Source organism: Megascapheus bottae, chromosome 8, assembly GCF_031878675.1.
Source record: "Megascapheus bottae isolate mThoBot1 chromosome 8, mThoBot2.hap1, whole genome shotgun sequence".
Taxonomy (NCBI): domain Eukaryota; kingdom Metazoa; phylum Chordata; class Mammalia; order Rodentia; family Geomyidae; genus Megascapheus; species Megascapheus bottae.
The window spans coordinates 21,866,546-21,883,604 of NC_143516.1; the positions used below are offsets into that span (position 1 = coordinate 21,866,546).

Below are 17,059 nucleotides of genomic sequence, written 5' to 3' on the forward strand. Positions count from 1 at the left end.
ATAAACTATTGAAGTGTTGTAAATATAAGACCATTGAGTTTTGTTTCTGGAGCATTAAAGTTGAATTTCATTCAGCAATCTGAATTCTTCATTTTGGAATTTTCATTCCAAAATATTTTATTCTTTAAGACAATTTATATGTGTAGAGCCAGAGGCATTGAATCACACATAAAAATTCAGTGTACTTGAAATATATATATATTTATATATATGTATATAAAATGGATCTCCAGCTAGAGGACATAGTTACAAGTACTCTAATTCCAGTGCTTGATGGAGAGCCAAAAGGTCCGAGTGACTTGATATCCTCCAAAAGGGCATGTTGTGCTGTGTGGTTAAGAGAAGGAAGGACAGAGAGGGAAGGGGTAGGATGAAGAAAGCACAGAAGTCAAGACCGTCATCTCAATAAAGCAGCGCCACACACAAGGAAGTCTGTCTGTCCAGATTCAAGGGAGGGCTTTAATGAAGGGATGGTCATATCTGAAGGTCTGGCAGCACCAACAAGGCATATTCAGAGTAATGGAGAAATAGATCTGAACTGGATTGTACCAATGAAACAAATACTGAGGTATGCAGGTGATTTTACTTGGCAAATTAATTAGCATGATCAATTTTAGCATCTGAAAGCAAGTAGGTGTGAAAAACTCTTATGTGGCTGGAAGAAAACAAGTTTTTGAGCAGTACAAAATTTATCAAAACTCACATTAAACTATGAATTTTTTTGTATCTGGGAAGAAAAAATGAATTGCTTTCTATATAAAATACTAATAATTTGAAGGTAGATCATATGAAGTCGAAAAAAGGTAGAGATTAATATTTTCTTAATTGTCTAGGATAACTAATAATGAAGAGAATTGACTTGATTTAGTTCCCTGGCAAAATATTGAAAGTACTTTAGCAGCAGCAGAGAAGATTTTATTTTCAAATGGATAAAATTGTGTTCTTGTTGGTATAAAAAATCTTATAATATTACAATGATTTTGTGGTCCTTCAAGGATATACCAGTATCTGGTATATATGTGGCATTAAAGTTTCACAAAAGAGACTGATTAAAAAAACATCTAGGAAAACTCACTGGGGACAAAAAAATTGAAACACTGAAGAAACTGTGCTATAGCAAATAATAGATCAATAACATAAGTTTGGGCTGACAACATCTAGAATGTATACATGGAATGCAGTTTTACATATATAAGGGAAAAGAATTTTATTAAAAATTAAGGTTATTATAATAATTACTATTTCGATGTAACTCTTTGCTATTTAGCCACATGAGCACTTGAAATGATTAGTCCAATTTAAAATATATTGGAATTCAAAAACTTAGAATAAGAAAGGAATACAGTAGCGCACCAATAATTTTATACTGATTAGATGTTGGGACATATTATTTTGGAGACATTGGACTAACATACTAGTAGACATAATTTTAACTCCTCTTTTCCCTTTTCTCTTTTCTCCTTTTTCCTTTTCCAGGAAATTAAAAAAAAATATGTACAGCTCATCTCACATATTTCCATAGAAAAGTAAGGTTTTATATACATACATTCCTATTTCTAAACTTGGATGTTTTTTGTTAAATTTCTCAAACACCATAGGTTTTAGGTTAATTTAGAGCACAGACATTCACCTAGAAATAACTTTGTAATAAACGTTCAGCTCAGATCTATTTATGATCACAGAACAGTCCTCAGCATTTCTGCACATGCGATTACTGCTATGTCCAAATAAAAGCATGCATTCTAGGTTCTAGGAAAACCAACCACCTGTGCTTCTGAACCGTAAGCCGTCACCATCACCAAAACTGTATCTACATAGACAACCATTTGAAAATAGCATTCTCTCTGAGAGTTGTATCCATTTGGAGTCACACTTTTCTTTTTTCTCCCCCTGAGGTGCTGAGTGTTAAATAGAAAGTATAAAACCATCATCTGGCTTTCGTTCTGCAGGTAACTGGAGTAGACTTGGTAATCTTTAGTTTTCAAGGGAAGACACTGAAAAAGTGTTTTCCTGTTAGTACTGATATAGAGATATAGTGATTTCACATAGGAGTTCACATAGGGTACAGGAGTTCACGTATGTGAGCGTTGGCTAGAGTGGCTGCATCACTGATTGCCACTTATGCATACCGATGATGCCACTAGGAAAAGTCAAAATTGTGTGCATTCAGGACACTGACAAACTCCAGAAAAGATTTCATCTGTGTGTGACTGGAAACATTTCAAGTTGTGATCGGTAACACAGATTGGGTTTCTGAAGGCTGTGTCCTGATCTCTTACAGAACACTTTAGGGACCAGTGTCCTTGTTGTCTTGAGTCTCTTAACACTGCTAATTAGCAGTCGGTACTCCCTTAATGGTGCTCCCTTAATGGGATGGAAAAGCACCTGTACCAAACCTTCTGGGGTAGAACCATTTTCCTCTTTCTCCACTTCGCTTGGATTGAGTTGGCTAAAAATAGAAATAATTTTCTTTCTCTTTCTTTTTTTTTTGCCAGTCCTGGGTTTGAGCTCAGGGCCTGAGCACTGTCCTTGGACTTTCTCAAGACTAGAGCTCTACCACTTGAGCCTCAGCACCACTTCCGGCTTTTTTCTATGTATGTGGTACCGAGGAATCGAACCCGGGTCTTCATGCATGCTAGGCAAGCACTTTAACCACTAGGCCAAACTCCCGGCCCTTTTCTTTCTCTTTCTAATACAACTATAAAACTTTTCTATAAATCTGTTTCTGGTGATATTTTTAAAGACATGGATATCAGCAAAACACTCTAGTGTTTAACATTCAAGTGTTTAATGAATGAAGTCTTTACTGGATGATTATTTAAATTACCTTGAGATAAGAATAACTTTTCTTTCTGCACAGAACTATCTAAGCTGACCTATCCTTGTTTAAAAATATTAAAAATTACCATTTTTTCTATGTTTATCTTGGAAAGATGAGATCTTTCTATTATCATTCCATATTGTGTTCATTGATGGTCCCATATTAGAGGTCAGGTCCTGCTATCATTTATCTACTGATGTTGAAGCAACCCATTAGTGATTGGTTTGTTTTATCCTTCAGAAAATATAAGACAGATAATAAGTTTATCTATAGGGCCTATGAGACAGTCTAAATATGTTCAAAGCCAGCTGTTTGGCCTCAATTAACTACTAATGGCACACCCACATGCTGAGAATTTTCTGCAAGAAGTCAAGTACATTGCCTCCAATCTTTAATTGGAATAATAAATCTATCTTACTAAGCCTTATTAAAGTCTTCTGAAAGTTTCCTTCAGATATCCAGTCTCTCTTCAGCACTTACCATTAATGAGTTACACTCGTGTGTAAAAGACTCATAGAGACTATGTGACACATGAGACAAATGCGACAGTCAACGTGGGTTTTCTTTGACCTCATCTAACCAATCTTGGTAAACTTCATGGGCTTAACAGTAATTCTTGCCCAGCTTTCTTCTTGACTCTGAGGTCATCTTTATACATGAGCATTGTGAACTTGTTAAATATTGTATATGTAAGTAAATATGTTTATTACCTATTTACTTTATATTCACAAATAGATACAACTAAATGTCCTTGTACTTTCTATTCAATTTCAGGCAAAGAAAAAAAAAGCTAGACTCCAAATGGTTTATTTGAATGTAAGTATTAACCTTCTCATGCTCTTATTGCTTGACATCTACAAATCCAATTTGTTTGTCAAGCTGCCCTTGGGTCAAACTACGTGAATGCAAACAAAAAGGCTTGCATTAGCAGATTCACACCGACATTGTTGGAGACAGGTTACCTTTTTTGCTGCCTGTTCTTCTTCTACACCATCCCCAATTACAACATATACTACTTTTCTGCCAAACCTTTGCATTATTCGTTCAAAGCAACTTTCTTTTCCTGGAAGATAAATAAGATACGGTTGAGAGTGAAGTTACCTGATTAGCAGCATGCTCTTCGTCGCGGCCATCTCCAATGACAACATAAGTTATGTTAGTGCCAAATCTGGACACTATACGCTCAAAACAGCTTTCCTTGCCTGAAAAACAATGCACTGCTTATTCTTCCAGCCATGGCATTCACGAACCTGAGGATTCATAAGGTGTTACGTTACTGTGTCTTGAACATCACTGTCGCTAGCTGCAAACCTGTGAGTTTACACTTCAACGTATACTCTTGAGTAACTGAACTCTTAGGATTATAGAATTAAGCAACACATGGCTCATACATTAAGAAAGGCAGCAGGGTTAGGCATTGAACCTCAAGAAAATACGACTACATTTTCCCCACCACAAGATTATTAGAAGAACGGTACAGGTACGGGCAAACATAAGTGCCAGCATTCCTTTGTGTGGTCCTGTAGATGGGGTTTATCTAGTTCTTTTTAACTAATGTAGTATTGTGAGAAACTGAGCTAAGAAAACGAGAAATACTAACATGTGGATTTACCTGGATATTGGTTCCTTTCTTCAAGTGGATGGGAGCCAGAATGCTCAGATTAGCTATCCCAAGGTGCTGTCCTCTCCGTGTTGATTTCCTACTACCCGCCATCTCATCCCCTCTGCTCTACACTGCCAGCACGGAATTCCTACAAGTCTTTGGTTTTTGTATCATTGGGCTTTTTCTCCGAAGCTATTTTTGCTCCTTTATAAAAAATCTGATAGTTCAGAAATTAAAAAAAAACTAGCTTATAGGCAAATATAAAATAATATTCTTTCAGATGAAATAGAGGGAATAATTCAGCCAATAAAAATATTATGCTAAACCAGGAGAAATGTTTATTCTGGGGTAATATCATTTGAGTGCTCATAAAGCAAAATCAAATTCTGCGTGTTGATTTTGTTAACACCTACATATATATATATATATATATATATATACACTATATATATAATTGGTATCTGGATGTGCATTAAAGAGTTTAGGACAATTTAATGTTTATTTCAAGAAAGTTTGGCTCTCTCTGACTGTCCTCCCAAACAGCTGTCCCTTGGGCCTCCTTTTGCCAAGGCCAATAGCAGCCCTTCCACAGGCTCAGGGCTGGCTATTTTTGTGGGGGATTTTAGAATTTCATATTTCTCTTGTCAAGGTGCCAAAGTCTAAGTATGTTGACCTTCTGGACATATTACGTGACCCTTTTATTTTCCCAGGAATTTCCTTGACAATATGATATATATATATATATATATTTCTTTTAACTCTTTCAAAAGGACAAAATTTGTTAATCTTTGGTTTTAAAACATTTATTAGACATCTTAGTCCGTGAATGTGCTTAAAGTCAAAGATAGTGCCACAGATAGATATAGTTCAACAAACAAGATGATAATTACTTATTTGGGGGATTGTAGAATATTTATGTATCATGAGTACTCCAACTATGTTTTTCTGTTTCATTAAATCCCTGTCAGTTCTATCATGTTCATTTTTTTCTGGATTCTGGTTGAATCCCTCTGTCATGACTTTTTTTTTTCCAGTCCTGGGCCTTAGCTCAGGGCCTGAGCACTGTCCCTGGGCTTTCTCAAGGCTAGAACTCTGCCACTTGAACCACACACAGCACCACTTCTGGCTTGTTTTCTATGTATGTGGTAGCGTGGAATCAAACCTGGGTCTTCGTGCGTGCTAGGCAAGCACTCTACCAGTAGGCCAAACTCCTGGCCCTGTAATGACTTTTGAACTCAAAATAGTATTTTGATCTTAGATCTAAAATATTACATACATGAAGTTGCAATACTATATTAACAGTTTAGATATTATTGTGATTGGGGAAATTATGAATTATCTAGATGACGTGTATAGGCATACCCTGTAGAATCTAGGTAGTAAGTCAGAACTACCTAGATGTTGAGTTCAGGAATTCATGAGTCAAATATTCTCACAAAATACTCCGATTTACAAAGAGTGGCAAGGAATTTTGTGATGTGAAGTTTACCCAAGTTTGGTGGGTATTCTAATAGCAAAACTGATGAGAAGAAAACCACACAGAGGAGATGCACATCAAGACAATGACCAAACACAGACAAAAACACACTCTTCACTAAGTTTAAAAATCACTTCCTTACCTATTTTAGTTGCACTGTAAATATTTTCAATGGGGAAAGCACCTCCTAAGCTGTAGAGAAGAACCTTTGCTAGTGCTGGGATCAGCTGGGTTGTTGTTACCAGGACATTGACGCAGTTACTCCTAAAATCAGGACATACACAGACTTATTTTCCAATGGTGCACACTTAGATTGGCCAGTGGTTTCTAGATCCCAAGGAATAACTCTGTAGAGTGTTCAGTAGTCACTACCTACAAACAGACAGTCCCTAATGACAGCGCGTTATTTACGATAGTGCTCACCCCGTGACTATTTGGCAACAAATGCTACAAGATGCTGTTCAGAGTCCTATGTGGATTATGTCTTAATAAACCATGATGAAATAAAATAAAGTCATTTACATTTTTGTGAGATGTGGGGTGTGCATTGTAAATACTGTATTTACAGTGGAAAAAGTTAAAGATAAGAGAAATATAAAAAAGAAAATGAAAAGCAGTAGCTATTAATGAGGCATCAGAGGTAATTGTTGTTATGTGATTTTATTTTCAGTGTTTTTCTGTTTTTATAGAGAAATTTCATATTATAGTCTGCCTACCAATCTATTGGGTCCAGGAGCTAACATTATACCATTTGTTATTTCCACCCTAACTCTCAAGAAAATATAATATATACAACAAATTCTTCTGCTAGGTTGACAGATCATAAATTTTGTGTGTGCATGTGCACACACACACACAGGAGCATGTGTACACTGGCTCTGAGACTTGAACTCAAGGCCTGAGTGTTGTTCTTAAACTTTTGTGCTCATGGCTAGAGCTCTCCTATTTCGAGTCACAGTTCCACTTCTGGCTTTTGGTGTTTAATTGGATGTTCTGGGCTATCTTCCAACTGAGACCTTCAGGTCTCAGCCTTCTGAGTAGGTAGAATTACAAGGATTAAGAACATTATATCCTTAATCAGTATACATAGATAAGAATCAGATAGTAACTTAACTTTGCCAAAAGTTCTGATATAGAATTCAACAAAGTAGCTGTGTGCATACAATGTACGTTAATCAGGCTTGCTCAGTTCTTGAGTCTTTCTCCCTCCTCATCCCTCCTGGCTTCTCAAACAGATGACATTCTTCCATTGTTAGACTTTCACACATATATGTAAAGCATTGTTGACTTAGTCCTCGGTGAGTAAACTCTCAGTTCTTCATCTTCCTGTAAGTATTCCTGTTTTATATTCTTGTTGTTCACAGTCTTAAGAGTATGCTAATTGTTTAAAAGCGTTTCACCATGGTATTTCACACATGTATATGTACTATTTTAATTGGATTATTCCTCTGGCTTATTCTTATTTTCCATGTACCCATTCTGCTTTCAGTGTGTTTCATTTTGCTACCTTTATTCCCAGACCAATGTGTTTCTTTTATTGTTTTGCAAAATTTTGCTTTGTTTTTGTCATTATCCCTTGTAGTCTGTTAACACCAGAGAGCTGTTGGCTTTTTCATTGCATATTAAGGGACCGTTCCATGGCATCATCAGTAATCATAATGAGCGGTCTATTGATTTCTCTGAGAAGTGGCAGCTCTCTTCCCACTTGATATATGGACTATAAACACACAGTGTGCTCATACATGTTACACAAGTACACACACTACATATGCACCCACTGTAACACCTAACATAGGTACACATGTACACTGCAATTCCCCATACAACATAGGCACACACGCTACCCAGTTTGAAAATCAATCACTGGACTCTGAATTGCTAAGTCTTTTAAACCCTAAGACAGTGTAGAAATTAAAACATGTTTTAAAAACCAATTTTGTATCAGTGAGATCTACATTTCTCACATAATCGACATAGGCACGAGAACAGTATCACTTACCTAGTACTAATAATTGATAAAGACTTAAGAGCATTTGTCAGCCAGGAATCGGTGAGACCCTCAATCTCTGCCCTCAACTGCAGCCATGCATCCCGCTTGGCAGGGCCAAGGAGTCCTGCAACACAGAAGGGCAAAGCAGCGTCAGGAGTTGAAGCCTTTCACAAGAATGACTAACTTGGTGTCACTTGTGACCAGAAGAGATATTTTTGCATTTCAATGTTATCAGAAATGGAGAGAGTTACAGACATATCAATATCGATCCTTCACTTCAGAATGCATTGTCCACTTTCTTATTCACTGATTAGGCAATGCCTAAGAGTCAGGCTCTGGCCTAGATATGGGGAAAAGAATTGTAGAGAAGCGAGCCCTAGTATCTGCCTTCTCTGAACCTAGATTCTCAGGCAGTGGGCCTCCATCTCACACAGAGCCCTATCTCAATAAGGTGGAATGTGCCAGTCTAGAAAATCAGTGCAACTCTACTGGGTTAGATACACACACTTCAGCTGTCATGCCTGCCTGAAAAAATGTTCAGTCTCTTATAATCACAATCATTTCCAGCTTGAAACAGCACCAGTGCCATGATTTGAGGTCCTTATTAGACTGTTTCCAAAACAGCAGTACTCAAACGATTCATAGATAAAATTAAGAATTAAATTTAAACCCTAAAGAGCATGCCGCAATTACAATGCTATAAATTACACTGATTTACAAGATAAAAAAGAAAGATATGCTGAATTTTAGTCTACAAGGATGCAGCTATAGGGCTGTGGATATAGCTCAATGGTAGCATGCTTGTTTAGCACATAGGAGACTCTGGGTTTAGTCCTCAGCACTGAAAACAAGCAAATGAACAGCAGTTGAAGCCCTGCTAAAAGAAGATTTTGATAAAACTAGGCTGTATAAATTCAGTCAAAAGTTTCTCCTTTTTTCCTTCCTTCCTTCTTTCCATCCCTCTCTCCCTGTCTCCCTCCCTCTCTCCCTCCCTCCTTCCCTCTTTCCCTTCCTCTCTCCCTCTCTCCCTTCCTCCCTTCCTTTTGGTTATAGGGCTTCAACTCAGGGCCTGATACTCTCCTTGAGCTTTTTTTGCTCAAGGCTATTGCTCTACCATTTGGAGCTACAACTCTACTTTTCTTTTTTGAGTTTATTGAAGATAAGACTTTCACAGATTTTTCTTGCCTGGGCTGGCTTCAAACCATAATCTTCAGACCTCAGCCTCCTGAGTAGCTAGGATTACCCTCAGCTTGAAAGAGCAGACTACTCAGAGCACACATGCAGAGAGAGAGGTATAATGTCAGAGTTAAACACACTCTCCATTGATTTTAATGAGAAGACTTATTTATTTGTACAAAGGGTCTCATAAATAGCATGAGAGTAAAGGAGGAAAGAGAAGTTTTCCCTTGAACAAGGGCAAGGTAGACACACAACACCTTTAAGGCATTTCCTATTGGGAAATGAAGCTCTTCTACAACCAAACTCCCTTTGGTTCTCACCTTCATATTATTCACTTTGAATATATGGAGCATCTATACACTTTAATGCTAGACAATGACAAGAGAAACAGATCCAGCACCACCTCTAAAGATATATGGATGGATATGCTGTTAACCCAAAACTTCATATAGCACATAGTATTATGTAACATTTGTGAAGATTTCTATTTGTAGTATACACATGTATATAGATGTAGTAGTATTCCCTTTTGCATTCTGGTTTATTTTCCTTAAACATGCTTCTAGAATTTTTAAGAAAGGGAAACAAACAGTAATCTTAAGAAGACAATTTTCTATTACCTCATACCTAACGTGGGAATTTTACTGATCTAAGGTTGATCTTAATAGCCAATACCATCCATGTTTATTATATCTAGAGCCTAAGATCATAGCTTTGGTGTCATAGGTTTTGATATCATCTGTAAGATGCATGAAGAAGATGAACCATACTACTGGATAGTTGAACTTCTTGATAATCACCATAAATATTACCTTGCACGTGGGAAAGATACACTGTAGGATAATAGGTGATTTTTTAAGATAAATCTAATAGGCCCCTTCAGTGTCTCTAAAATGGTGGGAATCACTGTCTAGTCTTGTGTGTTGAGGGGGTTACAAAAAGGGAAAGATTGCTTAAGATGTCCGTTGTCTTTAGAAAAGCTTCCCTCAGTCTTTCTGATTGGTTTTCACTGGCAGTGACAAATGAACTAAGCCAAATACTTCGCTATAAATCTTCATGAAAGAACAGAGCACAGTTTCACAAACAATGCCAAACTACATGGACAGGATACATCTTTTCAGTCATTTCCCCCCCATCAATTCAGAAAATAAAAATTCAGTCTCAATGTTCCACATGAGTTTTCACAGATTTATTTTACAGTAAGGAAATCTCTCACATGAAACGTAAGCTGGAATTCTATCAACACCCATGGTGCCTTTATTCCATGAAATAAGCCGTGCGTACCTCCAACATTGTTCTTGTAGGTGTTATATAATTCTTTTACTCTTCTGTAACGAAAAGCCAACTTCCTCATCCAGTCCACTCCTCCTCTTACACCTGTTGGCAAACAAAGGTTTGCACTACTTGCAGCTGCATGGAAGCCATCAGTTGCAAAACTGTAGGTACTGCAACACCCAAAATACATTAAAAAGAAATAAAAGAAATAATTACATGTGCAAAACTCCAAAGCTCAATTTCTGTAGGAAACAGCAGACTGAAAGGCATGGCTTACCTTAAATCCTGCCCATTATCATCAGAGGAAACATCATCTATGTGAACTTGATCGCACTCCTGTTTAAAAGAAGGGAAATGTTACTACCAAATACTTGTAAGGTGGTTTTCCATCCTTCCACGTGTTCACACTCTGGCCAGCAGATGGCAGCATCATCCCACACACCCTCCAACCTCATGCTTAAGTTTTCTTAAGTTTAGAAAGTGGCACCATTTCTACTCCCTAGAACTTCTAGAAGGGACCCCAAAATTTGCAGGGAACATTTTTTGCCAAGTGATTAAAAAACAAATTTAATCTTATACTGATAAGGATACTCTCTTTTGAATCTGGCAGTCATGTTTGCTTCCCTTTAGTTCTGTTGTGCATACCTCAAGCAAAACGAATCTGAAGGTAAACAATACTAGTTTGACCTGAACAATTCACATGGTCACTCTTATTATTTGCTGAGCTGTGATAGAGGGGATTAATTTCAAATTATGGTGATCTGTGAGATTTTCCATGTCACTCTGCTTTGGGTAGACTGGGGATGTTATTTTACGTGCTTTTGTATTTTAACATAGAAAGAATGACCATAGATGATGATATTTTCCTTTCTCCAGTTTTTTAAATTGAAAAAAATAATATCTAGAAGTAAAAGAGGAATAATGAAGCGTCATCAAATAAAATGTTCTATGTAAATGCCAAGAACTTTAGGGAAATGTACCCATAGAATAGGCATGATAATTAACCATAATCCAGGACTTTTGTATTGTTCTGCCATCAAATAATCTGCAAAGTTCTAGTAAATTATTACCTACCTTAACTTATTACCTAACTTATTGCTTATAGCATTTAAAATGCCTAGTCTTCAGAAGAATAGATGCATAAATAAAAACATTAATTTGTAATTATTATTATAAAAAAAGTAACTTCATACAGGCACCAGTGGCTTACTCCTGTAATCCTAGAAACTCAAAAGTCTGAGATCTGGTTCAAAGCCAGCCTGGGCAGGAAAGTCTGTGAGAAATGAGAATGTCTATAACTACCAGAAAGCCAAAAGTAGCACTGTGGCTCAGTGTTGTATGCTACACTAGCCTTGAGCAAGAAAGCTCAGGGACAGTGCTCAGGCCTTGAGTTCAAGCCCCATGACTAACAACAAAAAAGTAGCTTCAGATTAAATCTTGGTTAACCTTTGGGGCTATAGTTAGTTCCTTCAAATTATTTAAATAGTGTAGTTTGTTTCTATATATAATGCTTACCATTCAAAATCAATTGTTTAGATAGTACTGGGATTTGAACTCACTGTTTCACACTTGCTTAGATATGAGTCACAACTCTATCCCAATCTTTATTCCATTGGGAACAGGATCTTGCTTCCTCCAGGGGGTACACACCGGAGATGCCCTCTTGTCCACTTCTAGGCTTTCTAAATGTGGTTGTATTGCAGGTACATGAACCATATTCAGCTTCCCTTTCTTGGGAAAGGGACATTTCTTCAGATATTTCTCCATTTCTGGCACGCTGATCCTCCCATAGTCCTTACATAGTTTATGATAGTCCCTTACATAGTTTATGATAATAGTAATATGTCACTGAACTCAACTATAGGTTGAGAAAGAAGCTCATAAGCATTTCTGCCTAGACTGGGCAGCAAATCCTATCCTTTCATTCTCAACCTCCCCAAAGCCAGGGTGACAGAGGTGAGCCTTCACATTAATTTGGAAATAGGTCACAATTAAGCAAAAACTTTCCAGTTACTGCTCCTATTCATTGTGGGCTTGGAAGTGTCTATAGACAAACAATAGGAATCTAGTCTTTGGTGTCCTACATCACAGGCTTCCTTTAAAATATAAAACTCAATGACAAGCACAACAAATCCATTTTGTTGAAAAATCCATACATACTAAATTTTCAAGTTTCTAAGTTTCAGATAAATCATGGGATTAGTACTTTTAGAATGAAATCTCAACCTCTATTCATAGGGTAGCTTTAGTCCAACTAGAAACTCCCTGAGGAAAGAAAATGTTTCTAGAATATTTTCAATGTTTCAAAGTTTTTTTTTCATTAAAAATATCAGAAATTTAGATAAATGATAGTTCTTGATGGCATTATCATAATCACTTACATTTTCAAGCAAAGAGTTATAGGAATTGAAAATAACAATATCCTAGATGATAGATTTTAAGAAGATATTTATGGAAGGGAAAACAAAAATACAGAGCAGGAGCTAAGCCTCATGAGTCATGGCTGGACATGGTACTTAGAAAGTTTCTGCTTCTGTTTGATTGAGAATAGGTTGAAAGAAGGCTAAACTATAAGTAAAGTCAGGGTAGATTTCCAGCTAAATTGCAGGTAAAGCTGGGCACTGGTGGCTCATGCCTGTAATCCTAGCTAGTCAGGAGGCTGAGATCTGAGGATTGTAGGTTCAAAGCCAGCTCAGTCACAAAAGTCCATGAGACTCATATCTCCACTTAACTACCAGAAAATCGGAAGTGGCACTGTGGCTCACATGGCAGAGTGGTAGCCTTGAGCTGCAGAACACAGGGGACAGCATCCAGGCCTAGAGCTCAAGCCCTATGACTGAAAAAAATTGCAGGTAAAAATATTACACGCAAATGAACAAGCAATTGTGTTTTAAAATGATGGAGAGATTTAACTAGTTAATGTGAAAATTTAGAAACAAACTTTTTCTCCTAAAATATAGAAAACCCAAGGGAGCTCTCTAGGTCAAAATGATTCCTTATTTAGAGATAGTGATATTCTTGGGAAATATTTAGATTGAAATCAATATTAATATTAATATTACCACATAAAGTAACTCACTCTAGTGAACTTCTAAACTATTTCTTCATATGTAAATAATTTCCTTGTTTTGCTAATAAACTAATCCTACCAGAAAAAGTAAAGGAACAAGTTTCTTGTGAATCACTCTGGCAGTCAGAGGTTCTTACTCCACTAGTCCTCATTCTACTTTTCACAGAAATTCCTTTGACATTTCAAGTATTCATTCACATGATGAATTTGTACATAGGTTACCCCCAAAATTATTATTTTTTTTACTCATGAGGACTACAGTATATCAAACTTATTGGAGCATGTACCCTGTATTCAAAGTTATGTTTGAGGCTTTTCCAAATCTAACTTCTCTTTAAATTTATGCCTAGTTAACTGTGCCTGTTGACTCTGGATAATTGCCTGAGGATTATAGTCCAGTGAAAGAAACTTGAACTTCAATTACTGACATTTTCAGGAAAAACTAAACAATTGGTCTTCAATTGGTTTTCATTCTGAGGAACTATGCAAGAATACTTTTAACCCAAACCTGCAATAACTAAAACAAACAACAACAACAACAAAATCCAGAGCACTTTTCTTTTCTTTTTTTTTTTTTAACACATTTTAGTGGGAAACCTCAAATGTTTGAAATGTATCTGGCGCTAATCTTAAAATGTTTTAATTTCATCTCATAAGGTAACCATAGAATTGTCACTGATCTTTTCCTGTTAGATTCCACAATAGTCTCCCCTCACTTTTGTGACCCCCAAAGTCCCCGAGGCCGTCTTTTTCTGTTTTCACTGAGATCACATTTGATTTAGGCAGAGTGTTGGTTTGGTGGGGGAGAGAGCAGTGAGCATTTTGCCTTCTCTGCAGTTGTGAGGGAAGGATAGAGAAGGGACTATGAGGATTTAAATTTGTATCTTTCAGATATTCTCAGACATATGTTACATTTTCTGTTGAAGGACTAGTGTTCCAGTTTGGATTTTCAAGTTAAAAATAAAAAATATCCAAAGAATTTAAATATGGAAGAAAAAAACACCAAAATGAGCTCCTATTATAGATACACTGTCTTCAAGAATTCTTCTCTTTGTCAGCAGAAGTAAAAGCAAGTCTGTGTCAAGAAGCTTTATAGTCCTTGGCTGCCATAGGTTCACAGAAATAAATATGTGAAAATAGAGCTGACTTTTGAAGTCAGATATAGAAGTCTAGTAGTGTGTTTGTTACAGTGACAAATGATCATATACCCTATTGTTTAGATTTTATTAGTTTACTGCTTATGTCACTTGGTAGCAAATTGTCTTTATCTGGATGAGTTATGTTTTGCAGGTAAGAGAGTTTAGTTCATTTATATGCTATTAAGTATCCTAAAACTAGTAGAGTAAGTAGGTTGTAGGGTTTAAACAAAATAGTTTCATCACATTCTAAAACAGAATCAGAAAGGAAAGCCATTATTTTCTCAGTGACCATTTGTGACGAAGATCCTGACATATTTTGAGAGGCCATTTTACAGAATGTGTTGCTAAGGTTTATACTATTCTAGATGATTATGTTGTAGTTTTCCAGAGATGATCAAATTTATCCAAACCTGCTAAAGGTACCTAACACCATGTGCTACTAGCACCTTTCTACTTTAGAGTTCTGCTAAAAGTTTAGTTAGTTTCTTTCATCTTGTTTCTATTTGTTTCAACAGGAAAGCCAGAAGTTTGTATATCCAATGTATTTCTAGTAAAAACCAATAATCAAAGAAATTGGCACCGTAAAACTGGGATAAGACTATGTAAGATTATTTCTTTTTCTAGATTTGAAGGGAGTAATTATCTTAGAATCATCTCTAGCAGAAATCTCATCTATCTTAACTACAGGAAAACAGATCTAAATAACTACCACTGTACTTCAAATTCCACCTTCCCCCAAAGTCCAAATCTGCTCTCCATCAACAGCTTTTTGCCAAAGGATTTTATATACTGGATAGTAACAAATAGCAGTTCTGACTTAAATTGAATTTTAGAGAGGTGATTATAATTTATTATCTAAAACTGGAAAACTTGGCCAGGGATACAGATCTGTCATATTGTTCATTTTTTAAAAGCCTCTTTAGTCATTTTGTTATCCAATAAAAACACTGACTAAACTCAAAGAAAACAACAAACAGCTATGACACAGCTCATTTTAGTACACACATTTGTGGGTTATACTGAAACACATTTTTCTTTAAATCACATGTCTCCAAAGTAATTAAATCTGGACTTAAACCTTGTCAACTTAACAGAAACAAAAACATACGTTACTCTCGGATCGTTTGCTTGTTTCAACCTCATCTAGGTTGGACATCAAATATTGCTTAAGGAGGAGGTAACCTTAAATGGAACCTTTGTGAAAGTAATGCGATACATATATTTATTTCACAATACTGTCCATTAATCAGTGGAAAATTCAGCATAAAATATCTAGAACAATGTGAGGAGCTATACAGCAATCTTGCCCACTATTCATTATGTAGGCGCAGACCACTTTATTTCACTGTAAAACCACAAAATAAAATGAAGCTTAAACATGTCATAAAGAAAATGAAATTTCCCTTTTAGTATAGTTATACTTGCTAATTTATTTATGCATTTCAGACTTCATTATCGTGATGCCTAATACACAACTTGGGCAGTTAATACGCACAGTACTCTGCTCACTAATCTGTTTTTACCTTTCATTCATATTTTAACTTTCCTCTTTTTGTCTGCCATTTATATACTGTATTGCCATTTGAAGTTTGAAAGGGAAAAATGTTGGTAAACGGGAAAGTAAATGCATTCATTCTCATCAGATGTCTTATGTAAACAGCTTTAGGACTGTTTTACCCAGAAGAGGAGGAAATGAGAAAATGATCGTGTTATCCAAAGATAGGTTTTAGATTATGTACAAAGTTCAGCAATCCTCGATGCTAGAGAGCATGCATAAATTGGTCTAGGAACTCACTCACCTGGGAAGGCTAGTACTAGTTCCAAAGGTGCCAGAAATAGTGGCAGAGGTACTAAAAAATGAGGTACAGTACAAGAGGTATCTGGAACAGGCAGCAAAGCAAAATCTTCTCTTTTAAATAGTTATGAACATATTATTCATGATCACAATTTCACTTTCTGTTCATGTTAGTGTGTGTGTGTGTGTGTGTATGTGTGTGTGTGCGTGCTCTTGACAAGAACTTTACAATTCTCTTTAACTCTATTGCTCTTGCTATTTTCAATTATCTCAAGTTTATTTACACTTATGAGACCATCTAAGTTATAGGCACCGAGAACAATTATTATTACTTTTGAAATACTCTTACCTCTAAATCATTAAAAAACAGATGGGTATCAGCAAGATTAAAAATCATTTCTTCCATTCGGAGACCCAGAGTTACAGCCATAGGGGGATCCTGAAAAGAAAGTTTTGCATCGTAAGGCCAAATCTCACTCAGTAGCCACAATTCCTATGAAAAAGACCTTAAGTGTATAGAGTTGTGAGGCAGATTATTACTGAAGATTCAAAAAAATATTCCTTATGGGGAGAAATAAAGGGAGGCTGCACATTATTTTAAAATATACAGATGAACAAAATTCTAGTGTTCCATTAATTGTGTAGGTAGGGGGTGATAATTAATAATTTATTGATTTATTAATTAATAATTTATTAAATTAATAATTTAT

The 17,059-nt window shown here is 36.2% G+C and overlaps 1 protein-coding gene across 1 annotated transcript in view; it reads right to left on the bottom strand.

Moving 5' to 3' along the window:
- Nucleotides 1–206: 206 nt before the first annotated feature.
- Eya4 (EYA transcriptional coactivator and phosphatase 4) overlaps nucleotides 207–17,059 on the bottom strand; it is a 216,727-nt gene continuing 199,874 nt past the window's right edge. Inside the window, exons 13-19 of the mRNA XM_090337647.1 lie at nucleotides 16,699–16,788; nucleotides 10,623–10,681; nucleotides 10,355–10,515; nucleotides 7,901–8,015; nucleotides 6,044–6,165; nucleotides 3,784–3,884; nucleotides 207–327 (exon numbers count right to left, since the gene is read on the bottom strand). Coding sequence (XP_090193773.1) covers nucleotides 247–327; nucleotides 3,784–3,884; nucleotides 6,044–6,165; nucleotides 7,901–8,015; nucleotides 10,355–10,515; nucleotides 10,623–10,681; nucleotides 16,699–16,788 — 729 coding nt within the window. The 3' untranslated portion in view covers nucleotides 207–246. The remainder of the gene's footprint in view (nucleotides 328–3,783; nucleotides 3,885–6,043; nucleotides 6,166–7,900; nucleotides 8,016–10,354; nucleotides 10,516–10,622; nucleotides 10,682–16,698; nucleotides 16,789–17,059) is intronic.